General features: G+C 41.1%; 2 protein-coding genes across 2 annotated transcripts; both read right to left on the reverse strand.

Moving 5' to 3' along the window:
• Window positions 1-374: 374 nt before the first annotated feature.
• LOC147798117 (uncharacterized) lies at window positions 375-7,272 on the reverse strand. Its single transcript, XM_087141697.1, has 6 exons — window positions 6,747-7,272; window positions 5,488-5,564; window positions 4,824-4,977; window positions 4,176-4,322; window positions 3,528-3,565; window positions 375-2,927 (listed from the first exon to the last, which is right to left on the reverse strand). The coding sequence occupies exons 1-6, from the start codon at window positions 6,971-6,973 to the stop codon at window positions 2,263-2,265; spliced, it is 1,308 nt and encodes a 435-aa protein (XP_086997823.1). The 5' UTR covers window positions 6,974-7,272; the 3' UTR covers window positions 375-2,262.
• Window positions 7,273-7,431: 159 nt separating this feature from the next.
• On the reverse strand, window positions 7,432-12,644 carry LOC110989906 (uncharacterized). Its single transcript, XM_022254604.2, has 4 exons — window positions 12,152-12,644; window positions 10,583-10,735; window positions 9,377-9,429; window positions 7,432-9,055 (listed from the first exon to the last, which is right to left on the reverse strand). Exons 1-4 carry the CDS (start codon window positions 12,289-12,291, stop codon window positions 7,983-7,985), a joined length of 1,419 nt encoding a protein of 472 aa, XP_022110296.2. The 5' UTR covers window positions 12,292-12,644; the 3' UTR covers window positions 7,432-7,982.
• Window positions 12,645-12,687: the final 43 nt, after the last annotated feature.

Genomic DNA, 12,687 nt, shown 5'->3' on the forward strand with positions numbered 1-12,687 from the left:
CCCATAATAACGGCAAATATTAGCAAAATGTCGTTCTATTAACGTGAGGCCCAGTTAAATTTGTTTGAAAATGGATGTTCCTCAATGTTCAAAAATCAAAAGATGTCATGTGATTTCCTTGGTGGGCATTCTTTCTTTCACAGCTGTTCATTGAAAGTCAAAAACCGGTAGTCATTTAGTTTACTCAAATTCTTCTAAGGCCTCAGAATTTCGTTGCTAGTGTTCGATTCAATCAATAGGTAAACTGTTACCATTTGTATGAATTCAAATTCGTTCGTGTGATTTCATGAACTTTCTGGCTCGTATTTGCCTATAATTTTAAAGCTAATTTCCTGAGAAAAAATTATTTCAACGGTGAATCTCAATGCAGCTCTTTGTGGATGTTTAATTAAGCGTTACTTTACAATAACAATGAAGAGGCATGTAAACAAGTTAGTGGAAAACAGAAATCAAAACATTTTTCTTTTTTTTTCTTTTCATATGATAACGATAACTACGTTTGTTTTGCAAACGTTTTGTTAACTTTAAGTTTATTTAGAAACAATCACGTCGTGAATTGACTTCACATGAATCAAGATATGGTTGTAGATTCAAACAAAAGGTTAAAGATATACAAAGAAATTATTCACGAACAAGACGCCAACAATTATGGAACAAGACTATCAAATAGATCGACTAAAAGTGAAAAGCAGCATAAACTACTCCAATAAATCATTTCACATACAAGATGGTTCGTTGTCGGTTTAGGAAACATTCTAGTACGGTAAGCATTTAATACAGCTAAACTTTTTGACGTGAGTGGAAGTGGCTGGCATTTGTGTATTAATTTGCAGTAAGACGTAAAATCTGTGTATGTATTTATGTATAGCTTTTTTTAAAAATACTTAAATTGGCAGAATAAAAGTTAATAAAATTATAGTGAAATTTCAAAAATACACACTTACACAAATTACCTTTGTTACATACGTCGTATATATGGATTGATTTCTAAAGTGAGTTGCGGAAAGATTGCATACATGATTTATTTCCATCGCTATGCTTGCTGGTGTATTGCAAAATTCGGACTTAGTGAAAAACTGGCCTATGCCGTATCGAACGCTCTGCTTGCAAACCCGGAGCACCGGTAATGTGTGAGGCTGAGAGTTCAGCGGGTAAAGGAAACAGACTTGTATACGTCCAAATTTCATATGACGACAACAAGAACAGTTTGTAAATGCAAGAAAGCCAAACCCTCAATTAAATTTCCATTTTTGAGAAAAAAATGTGCACAAGCAGGAACTTGGTTAAAATTCTAAGATCCTGTATATCTGCCCACAGGAGCTCCGTAGTACTGAAACATATTGTTAAGGTAAAATACACATTCAAAGTGATCTTTTGGGGGGAGTATATTAATTTACATACCCACGACTTCTAACACATTTCAGTTGTGTGGGACGTCAATTCAAACAGCATGTCATGACACCATGTCACGACATTCTGTTGTGTTACGTTACCGTAGATTGGATGTTACCAAAGCGATTGTTTACATGCGAATAATGTCAAAAATATCAGTCTTGAATCTTTGTTGTCGGGTATCACTGATCTAAAGAGGCGTACAAGGGCCACTTGCAAATATTATGCTTTTCGAGTTGCAAACTCGACAACTCTCCACGGGGAGATAGTAACTCGCATTCATTTGCATGTGGCCCTTATACGCCTCCGTACTGATTTTATAAACTGACTGGATATCGCGTCAAGACTGCAGGTTGGAAGTCTGTACCGTACAGTGATCGAGAGACTCAAAATCTTAGTCACGGTGGGTTTTCGTATCATGAGTGTTACCGGCCATTTCGTATGGGCGATTTCGAAGTAAAAAAAAAACTACAATTATTTAAGTAACATTTCCTACATATTTGACTCATGAATATTGACCTTATCAAGGGGAAGCCAATTTTCGTTGTGTTACTAAAATCTGTATTACTTTATGCAATCTGCATCTGTTAAATGGAGTGGTGCCAGACTATTTTAGGTTCTATGCCTCGCTTTCATTTTCTTTCATAAAAGTTGCTCAAAACATTTTAATACAACTAATTACAATTTTTAAATTCGTCAGCGTAAATGCATCAAGTTATATTTCAGTGCTTTCATTTTCATTCCCATGTTCCTAAATGAAACAACTTCACCTTGCTTTCAATTCAGTATGGCCGATTTATGACTGAGGCCAATTGTGCTTGGCGATTGGTGGGCGAGATAATGGTCAGTATTTGCTAGCAACATTGCTGCCTAATTTGTGCCATCTATCTGTATATGGGAACCAGGTCGCTGGAGGTGATCATAATCTGACAACTCTTCAAGAATGAACCCAACATGTGTGACTTCCTCGTAGCCAGACACTTTGCTTTGAGACAGAATTTCCGTGGGTGGCTCAAGAGTAACATAACTGTGGTGTTTGTCGCCGGCGCCCAGGACCGGTTTCACTGTTGCAATCTCGTACCCAGAATCTCGATTCATCCGTTCGTCTGTGCTGGGAGATATCAGATTGGATTGACCCAGTGCAAAGTCACTTGGACGTTGAACTTGAGCAACCTCATAACCCGAGCTCTGGTTTTGAGCCCCTTCCTCTGATTGGGCGTTGACGTAACCTGCCTTGACCCCTCCATTGGCTGGGCCCGCATAGGTCCCCCCATCCCCAGAATACTTCAGATGGTCTTCTTTCCCAGATACTGGACAGGTACTCGACTGAGCATTCTCCTGGCCAGGGGTGCTTTTCGTACTGTCGGTGAGTTTCAGTCGCGAGTAGTAGTGGTCCTCCTGCAGCTCGTCCAGGTCAGGTTTTATGCCAACCCGAGGGTGATCAGCTGGTGCCCACGACCGATGCCCATAGGCGTACGAGTACTCGGCCTGGTCGGGCACCGGTTGATCCGGAGCTTGTTCATCTGCATTGATTCCTTCAGGGTGGAAGCAAAACATTTACAATCATCGAACTCAGTGAATATGCCAGTCCTGTATAAGGTCTCATTTTGCACCTCGGTTGTGTTTTTCCTATAATTGGCTGCGGAAACTATGGCTGGCCGTCGGTACAAAATTAAGACAAGTGTCAAAAATCCAAAGCAGCTATCAAATCTCCAAATAATAATATACGTTCTACTAGTCACAAATGAAAAACGACCTTAGTAACATTGGTTGGACAAACGTACATTCTAAACGAATTTGAGGTAAAATAAAACAATCCAAATTGTGATTTTTCTGGAGAATTATGGTTGTATGTACAAATACGCGAATGAGAGTGGTCTCCCACAATGTGAAATTTCTCTATGTTGTAACTTTGTTCGCGAATATCTTAATGTTGAAGTTTTTTCACACAGTTTCGTCGAACACGGCAAACAAAGTCGATCAGAACTTCCTATCAAACTTTTATTTTAATTGCTGCGAATTATTTTAACCACTGGAAAAAAAATTGCCACATGCAAATAACGCGACGGTACTTTAGTATTTTCCTGTTCATACTTTCCATTAAGTCAGGTTCATTGTTGAACGGTTTGACTTACCTTTTGAGACCATTTCCTCAGACTCCCGTCGAGCAGATCTGGCGGAAAATTTTTTAAATGAAGCATTTGATTTTTTGCATAATCTTAGACTCATTGCTTTGAATCTAGTTAACGGATGCAATGCTGTTTCTGTGAAGCCAGATATGCAGTAAAGACAATAACGAAATAGGTGTAATCACCAAACAGATAAAAAATCCGTCGCTACAATGTCAATTCACCAGTTGAAACGAACGAGCATAAATCACACAATAGAACACCGTTAGGGTATATTTTATTTCGAACTTTCCACTTTACTTATACTCATGCAATCACGACGAAGCGAGATAACATGCGCGACACGGGGAAAAATAACGCACAATAAAATGTACTGCTTTGATTATGTAAGATCAACAAACCACAAATTTGTGAAGATTTTCTTTTTCTATATATCTTGGAAGTATAGTCAACCTTAAAAACATATAGTACACGCAACAGTAGGTGTACAGCCTCCATTTCAACTTCTCGGCTGGCAGAATGCATTACGGCAAAGTATCTTGCGTTGCCAACAACCATTTGCGCAGTCGTGCTTACTTGGACCAGCCCAAACAATTATGCAGTCACTATTCGGGTACTGCGATAAACTCAGGCACGGGGTGAAATACCAGTTACCTCTTGTTAGAGCGTGAACAAGGCAAGCCACGCTTCCACAAACAGCAGCTCACGGTGACCACAAGGATCAGCAAGATCACGGCAAGAATACATGCAGCTGTCAGAGAGGCGACGCTGAGTCCTGGAGCCAGAGAATCATCTTTGCAGCTGGAATGAAGCAACAGAGACATACAATATCGACTGGACGAGGCAGGAAATAGACAGGATTGAAGACCACAGAGAAACAAGCGCGAGGGAGCTGCAATGAAATTGCTGTTAACCCCACTATGCATGGGTTATCCCTGTCTGTCGAGTCACTCAGTCGCTATGCACATAAAGCGTCTTCGGGTAAAGGTACTGTTGGGAGATTCAGTAAGCGTTGACAAAGCGTCTCGCGGGCACGTTTTTGCGGAAGAAGGGAACCGACTTATTTCATGCAGAACAGAAAGCTCATTCAAATTGTTTGATTCAAAAAACCACATGGACAGAGTGCAGAAGAGAAATGGCATCGATGAGCAGGATGTTTTGATTCTTTACTGACGAATTTTTATTTTAGTGGTCAAAAACTCAATCTATCTGTGAGTTTTTATGTTTGCGTCCCTCCTTGAGAAGCTTCTATTTCCCGGATCGATCGTCGGGACAGGAGAAGGGAAGTATCGGATTACTCACCTACTGTCAAGTTTACGCGACCAACCCGATGGAATTTTACAGGCACAAAGAGACTTAGAGCTCTCGTGAATACACGTTCCAAGCTCATCTGAACACACCACAGCATCGTCATAGCCGCAGACAAACGTCTGTTTGAAAGTCATACATGGGTCCTCTACATTAAGGGATAAAAAAGGAGCAAAACAGAAAGGAGATTTCATCAACCGTGACACTTCACCTGACTTTCCGTCACAGGGATTTAACACACAACGACAGGACCCGTAGGCGCAGATACCGAAGAAAATGACGACTATGTTCAGCTTGAAGTTGATTGCACACGTACAATGTACCTCAAATGACTGCTGGCCTGAATGTATAGATGTCTTGACGTAGTTTGGGGTGTGTGAACAGAGTGGGTAGCCCTCTTTTTAGCTCTGTTATTAACTTTTACAACGAGATACAACCCACAAACAAGTCAGCCAACCCCTCGATAGGATGTTTAGCCCCATAGTTAATTCCAATCTGTTTTTGAGGCCACAGTATATTCCACCTTGAGAAGATGATGGTGGTTGCTGAGGGTTAGCCCCTTTTGCAGTGAAAACGTCTAATTTCGAGGTAAGACACTTACAGAAGTCTTCAAACACGTGTTGCGACACATTATACAACCGATATGAACTCAACTCACCATCTGGAATGTCAGTGAAGCAATGAAAAGGGTTGCAAAGATGCGCACACAAGTCCATGCCTTCTTCATCAGGGCAACTGCATGTATCGAAACCGTTCGACTGGTCACCGTTAGTACTTTTTCCATGTAAAAGTCGAATGTCCTTGTGAAACCAAATTCAAATTCATGTCGATTCGTTTGTTTTTTTTAATTATGACTCGTAGCCAAAGGCTGAACTGAAGTTGATCTGCTATTTAAAATTCCGTCATAAAATTAGCATTAGAATCAAGTTTGCTAAAATATCTTTCCAAAATACGTGAGGAGTTTTTAAAAAATCCAATACAAATTTAAACAGCTCATAATGCAGAGACAAGATAAGGACAAAAGATGGTAAACACAACCTAAAAATATAATATTTTTAATAAAATAAGCAATCACTTTCGGGACATCGTTCTTGCGACTTCCAAGCGTATTTTTAAAAAATACGTAAAATCAAAAATTTTGGTCTTTGCTTGCATTTTTAACACTGTACTCCAAAATATTAAAAACAGGCAGTTTTAAGTTTACACATTTTTTAGGTTTATCACAAACATAGGGGGACCTTTTTCAAGTTTTAATGAGCTATTTGATGAAAAAAATAATAAGTTATATTACGGGGCCAGGGAGAGGGATAAATCAGAATTTCACAGCGGGCTCAGCGCGTCATGTGCGGCATGGCTACAGACTGCGCACTGAGCGGCGTGCATCGGTGATTCGGAACTGTCTCTCAGAAAACACGCTGTGGGCGAATACATTCACGGCAGGTTCAGTTTATTTAGTTTCCAAAATATTTTACCGGGTGATTTTGGGGAATATTTTTTAGAAAACTTGATATGGTAAAGAAAAATGGTAAAACGTTCACTACTGGGGGAGGAAACTACAATTTTACCTTATCGCGCATCTCCTCAACAAAAAGGACCAAACATTTCGTAGTCGAACTGCTTTGTGGTTAGTGTTCAAGTGATTTCCAAAATTTCGGCTCTGGGATTATTGTAAAATGCAGTACATGAAACCTGGTGTTGAAATATATTTAAAAGGCTTGGGTACATTAGAATTCATTTTTGTGTTGTCAAGTGATCCAAAACTGCAGCACTTCCAGTAAAAAATGCCCAGCCGAGCTGTGTTTTCTGATGCAGAAAGTGATATTGATCAGCAACGCCGACGCTTGGAAAATTGGTTTGGATAATCATTCCTGGGGGCCTAAGAGAGACAAAATGCTTAAGTGTCGAATTGCTACGTACCTGTTTTGCCTTGTGCATAATTGATGACGTATCATTGTGGATAAGTTCACAAGCTCTGATGGGAGTTTTTGCTTTTCATCATTCGCCCGACATTCTGTGGAAAACATTCCGACAGTCAGCAGAACTTGAAGAACCGTAAGTCTAAGCATAACGGCCAGGAAAGCGATAGACAGATATGTCTCCTTCATGTTTCCAAACTTGTCACGATACAGGGAAAACCTGGCCATATTGCCCGCCGTCCAGCTTGATGGGAGTTGAGTCTATTGAAACATCACCGTCATCGTCTGAACCAGCCACGCGTATAATGTAGGCGGCACAGCGCATCACACACACGCAGCGTTCTCACTACTTTCTGAACATATTGGGGTCACTGATGAAAAATAAAGTGAACTGAATTCCATTTCAGCTTGTTCTCGATTCAGCAAAGACGGCTCGCCTTTGTGTGATTCGGTCGAGTTGAGTCGAATGTGTCGCACAGGGTTCAAGGTGTTAACTCCGATAAAGTCCAAGTACCCACGCTAGACAGACAGTGCCTATACCCACAAAGCGTGGCGGTATTGTGTGCGATGCCTGTGAAGAACACGTCATAGAAGGCGGATCCCTGTCTTCGTTTGACATAAAACAAGCTTCTAAACATTCAAATAAAGTAACAACATGAAATTATTGAAACAGAGAGAATAAAACCTTACTGGGACTTGTCACGACATCCCGAATTTAATGTGAAATCTTTCACAGTGTAACAGTTTTACATATACGTAAATAATATTTTTCCAATTAAAAATTTACAAATTTTAATGTATTGAACATGTTCAGCCATTTCTGGGGTGGCTTTTCAAGTAATAGTTGCCCCTTATTGTTTAATTATCTCATCACCATTTCAGATTACGTGTCATAGGGCTATATGTCAATGTCTGCATGTGGCATTGACTCCAAAAGCCAACAAGGAATTTTAAGGGCTGAGTGGGAAATCGCAAAATGTGGGGGGGGGCTATAATGAAAATTTGAGTATGGTAGCGTATTGTGTCACTATGTTGAATCTTCTCAGGCCGCAGATAAAATGTCAGGTCTGCCGGGATGCAGTTGATAACGAATAAATGTCGGGTTAAATAATAGGTTATGATGAGTGCCATGAATGCATTGCTAGGACCATACCCATGATCATCTGTTTGATTATAATGTATATTGTAACTGATTATAACATTTTTGTGTGAATGTCAAGGGAGGCATTAGGCCTAGCTACATCTCCAAGGCTACAACTTCGTACACGCATCTCTGGTCTCGTTGGGGTTCAGACCTCGCTCGAGGCCCGATTTCGAAGCGTGAATTCTCAATATTTTCTCCCTGTTTGGCACGGGGAAACACTCGTGGTTTATCCATGGGTCGGGGACTTTTTGGCATAGTCGGATCAGCGGGTGATCTGGAGTAGGGTTCACCAGGTTTAGCACTTCCTGGTCCCCGAAGCTGGTGTCCGTATGCATAATCGTAATTGAAGTTACGAGGCGGGGGTGATGGGCCGATATACTCGTTCTCGTCATCTTCGTCACTCTCAGTCTGGGCAAGAGCAGTTTTCAGGAGCGGAGGGTCACTGATTTTGAAAGCCTGGTGTATGTTTTCATAGGATCTATTGCGGCGGGACACCAACGGTTTTTCGTCAAGGCCAGACATGTCAGGAGAATTTTGTTTACTTAAGTATTTTAGGTCACTAGCGACTTTCTGTTCCTTACTACCCGTGCTAGCCAAAGTGTTTTCAAGATCTCTTGGCGATGTAGGGTGGGTACCGGGTCTTCGCAGTTCGAGACTGCCTAGTACCTGATGACAGTAAGCGTAATCATAATCAAGGTTATCACAACTTGGGGGTTCTGTATCATCACCTAGAGTATTTTCTACGTCTCTAGACATAGACGAGTGTGACCGTTTGGGGTCAAAGTATTCGTGTTCAATGATAGTCTCTCGTTCGTCAGCTTTTCTGTTATCCAGGATGTTTTTGTGACCGCTGGACGGAGGTGCGTACTCCAGATCTGGGTTGACATATTCTTGCGAGTCATCATCTTCAGAGTCACTCCGTCTGTCTGTTGCTGTTTTGGTCTTCTCATCGTCTGGCTTCTTCTTGGCTGTCCTGACGCCATGGGCGTTAACCCCGTTCCTCCCATCTTGGTTCACGTTCGAGTACGTATGTGGTTGAGCCCTTTTCCAATCCACTAATGTCCGCACCTGCTTGTCGTCGGCGTATATGTACTCCATGTTATCATCATCTTCATCATCGGATACTGCTTGTTGATGGACTTCCAAGTTCGTAACGTCATCAGAGACTGTGAAAAAGGAAAAGTTAATTGTATACATCCAAAATAATCTGTATAGGCAATCGTTGCATCTCGTAAGTGAATGAAGTACGCTGACTGGAGTAGGGCTTTTCAACTACCGGTATTTGGGGGGGGGCAGGTGGCCGGTTTGAATTGAGTAGCACCCGGGTGGAGGTAGCCCATTGGCTAGTGGATTGAATGTTGGAAGATATTGTTTCTTAAAACTATCAAGTTCGAAATAACTTCTCCCGCTTTTTAGGTGGCAAGTTCCCCACATGTGCTGGATTGAAGAAATTATGACTTTTATAATGAATGGTGAATATTATTTACCTGTTGCAGATATATCTCGAAAATCATCGTCTTGTTGTTCAGGGTCAGCGGTTCTTAAATGGGAGAGAACAAATAATGAAGATTTCATTAATACTCGTAACGTTGGTTGTTAATCAATCGTGTTTTTACTTTAGCCCTTTATTGTTTGTTGGGGTGTTTGTTAGCTTGTTTTTGTTCCTCTACATTCATTTCGAACATTAAATTTAATTGATTCCATACTGTATTCGATTATGCAGTGGTTTACGTTTCTCTATAAGTACCGAATCCTTCGATTCCTGACTTGTAAATTGCGCCTGTATTGATCAATTTGTCTAATACTGGTACTATTTGCACTGGCGACCAATGTCAAGTAGTTACGTCTTGGATCGAGACTAGTTTTACCTCGTAAGAAACCTTTATTTCAAAGGTAATAATTTGATAGTCATAAAGCTCTTAAATGCCTTCTTCAGGCGTGTGACATAAAGCCCCTAGACAGTGAGTCAACCATACAGTGTCGCAGCCGTGCCGGTTTAACGGTAAAGAAAAACAAAGATTTCGTGTTCTAAAAAACCAAACGACTTCAGCAGTGCGAGCAGACGGAGTTCTTACGTCTGTTGCGGTGTTGCAATTTGTGGGAATGGGCATAGCAGGTGGGGGTCACGGGGGTGCTTTCCCTTCCCCCCGACCCGGAAAAAATGGAAAATAAAAATTGAAAAGGAGGAAAGCTGAGAAAATAACAAGAGATGAAAGGGAATGAAAATCACCAATTCACTTAAAATGCCTCAAAAGTGACTCTCTCTGGTCATTAGTTGTTTGTCACTTTTAACTGAAGGTTACTTCCCCAAGGGAAAGGGGTTTGAACCACCCCTGTAAAAAAAATCCCAGTGACGCCCTTGTTTGTGGACTTGCTAATCATTGGGTTTCCTCATTCCGTACAGAACCCGTTGCCCCTCAGTTACTATGAAATACATCCCTGCGATTACACTGGAATTTCACTGGCCTATCCACCTTGAGCAGAACCACCCATCATGTCTTAAAAGTGCCATGTTTTCGATGGGGAGTATTCGTTTTGTTGTCATCTTAACCTCTTTTGTGAACCAGCGAAGTACATTTCCCAATGAAGGAGCCTCTGTTGTTTTTTGGTTTTTCCCCCATCTTATAATCCAGCTCGGGGTTCGTAATGATAAGAAAGATAAAACATAATTTTTTTGGAATAGCAGTACTTACTGTTCAGCTTTCTGGCTACATGTTTTAAGTAGGCCTACTCCTTTCCGTCGCAGACAGCAGCATACGACCACAGTGACCGTAACGACGACAACAACAGACAAGCAGATGATCAGTATCAGGGTGGTGCTGTCTGTTGTCGAGTTATCTGTGCAACTGAAACAGAGTGAACGCAAACTGTGAGACAGTTGGGATGTGATATTGTAACCAACCGATGTGAGCAGAGGCAAGGAGTGTTCATTTTCTAGGTAGCTAACGCCTGCATTTTATAGTCGTTTGGGAACCAGCGAATTGCAGTTCCCCCCAAAGGTGCCTTCTTTTTTGTAGAGTTTCGACATTTTTTGTCACATGTTGGATCCCTAGGTCACTAACAAACGACCATTTTCTCTTTTTCTTTTCATATTGCCCTTCCTGCTGCCACCTTTTCTCCCCTTTAACCAAACGACCTGATAATGGTTGACTCTAGGGTCGTTCGCACCTCAACTTCACTGCACATGCGCCAGGTACGTCACGAACTGACCACTAGTTAACTAGTGGTCCTTCTAATCTGTAATTTCAACATAACTTTCATAAAATTTACACATTGCTTATACTCACACTAAAGGGGTGAGAGAAGCCAGCTTTCTAATCAATATGCAACATTTATCATGTGAAGTGCATATTTATACACCATGCATTATGAAATCGTGACCAGAAACACTGTTCTTACCTCTAGCTGGTATGCAATACATGCCTATATGATGCAGTATTAATCGCCTCTTTCACGTATACTTCTTCCCTTTGTCTCGTGAACAAAATTGCCATTTATTACTTAACACACGTAAGTTGGGTGTTATCTTTTGTTGCTATCAGGGGCGGGGCTAAGTTTTGAGGAAAGGGACATCACTTTGAAATGTCTCTATGTAGTCTTGGTGGTCTTTCTCGCTAGGTGTTTTAAACGTAGGCTTTGTTTGGGGGAACATTGATGGTACAGAAAGTCGTGGATTTTTTGCCGTAAGCCCCCCCCCTTCCGCAATTGGACACAATGTAGGGCTAACGTTGCCCGTTGACAGCATTTTACACCATGTTTCTATCATGGTCACACTTTAGTTAAATACGTATATCACTGTTATCGACAGACTGCAACTTTGTTTGAAACAAGGAATTGAGAGCGTTCAAAACAGGCTTTACTCATTATTGTGACGACGAAGATGGTGTGTCAGTTGCCAACCATGCGATCAGTGTTAGAGCTTCCTCGAACGTCTTAGAAAAAATACCCTTCTACCAGTTTTAAATAAGATCAATTAAACCATGTAAGATTGATATTGCGCTTGGTGGCCTGGTGAAAATCACTGTCAAGTTGGATTCCAGAAGAAATGTACTTTGTTGGAGCCATTATCGCGCAAGATTAGAGCAAAGATTGAAAGACGAAAGAAACTAACATGTATTATGTGGCTCAAATCTTTTACTGCATTTGGAAATCGAGACTGAAAAAGAAGGGCTAGCTCTTCTATTCAATTTAGATCAGCAACTGTTTCTGATTTTGGATTTGGGAAAAAAGAGTCCAGGAACTGAGAACAAACTTCAAATTACCTGTTGGACTTGGAACAGTTTGTGTCCAAAGAAGTGTCCATCACTCCCTGGCATTCCGTGAAAAGAATTCCCGCGGCAATAAAGATGATTTCACCTGTGATAATCGCAACGTGCAAAGTGATAGAGAGTAGCCTTTCCATGATTACCCGTCTCGTGTCAGTTTACCGTGTCTGTACGTATAGGTTTTGCCAGCATTTGTTATCGCTATATCAATAATCCAGTGGTTTTTTACTTCTGAACTTCCGGGTTAATTTGATTTCGTACCAGTCAGCCTCGTCCCCGCGACTACAACTAACTCCACGGTTCTGTCAATGTACATTACGACTCTGCACACTGCAACTGATTTTGACAAGCAGTTGACAAAAGAACTCCTGAGTACTTATAATTTCATGCTTGAGTGGGTATAATGATAGCCATAAACTAATTTTAACTGAGCGTCTTGCGGCATTCATGCATGTACAGTCAGCTTTATTTTCTCCCCTTAGAGAGAAACGTTCACAATTCAAAGCTGCAAGCGCAGTACTTTCTTGGTGAAA

The sequence above is a fragment of the Acanthaster planci genome, linkage group LG09 (assembly GCF_054643075.1).
Source record: "Acanthaster planci isolate LZ-2023a linkage group LG09, COTS_SCS, whole genome shotgun sequence".
Lineage (NCBI taxonomy): Eukaryota > Metazoa > Echinodermata > Asteroidea > Valvatida > Acanthasteridae > Acanthaster > Acanthaster planci.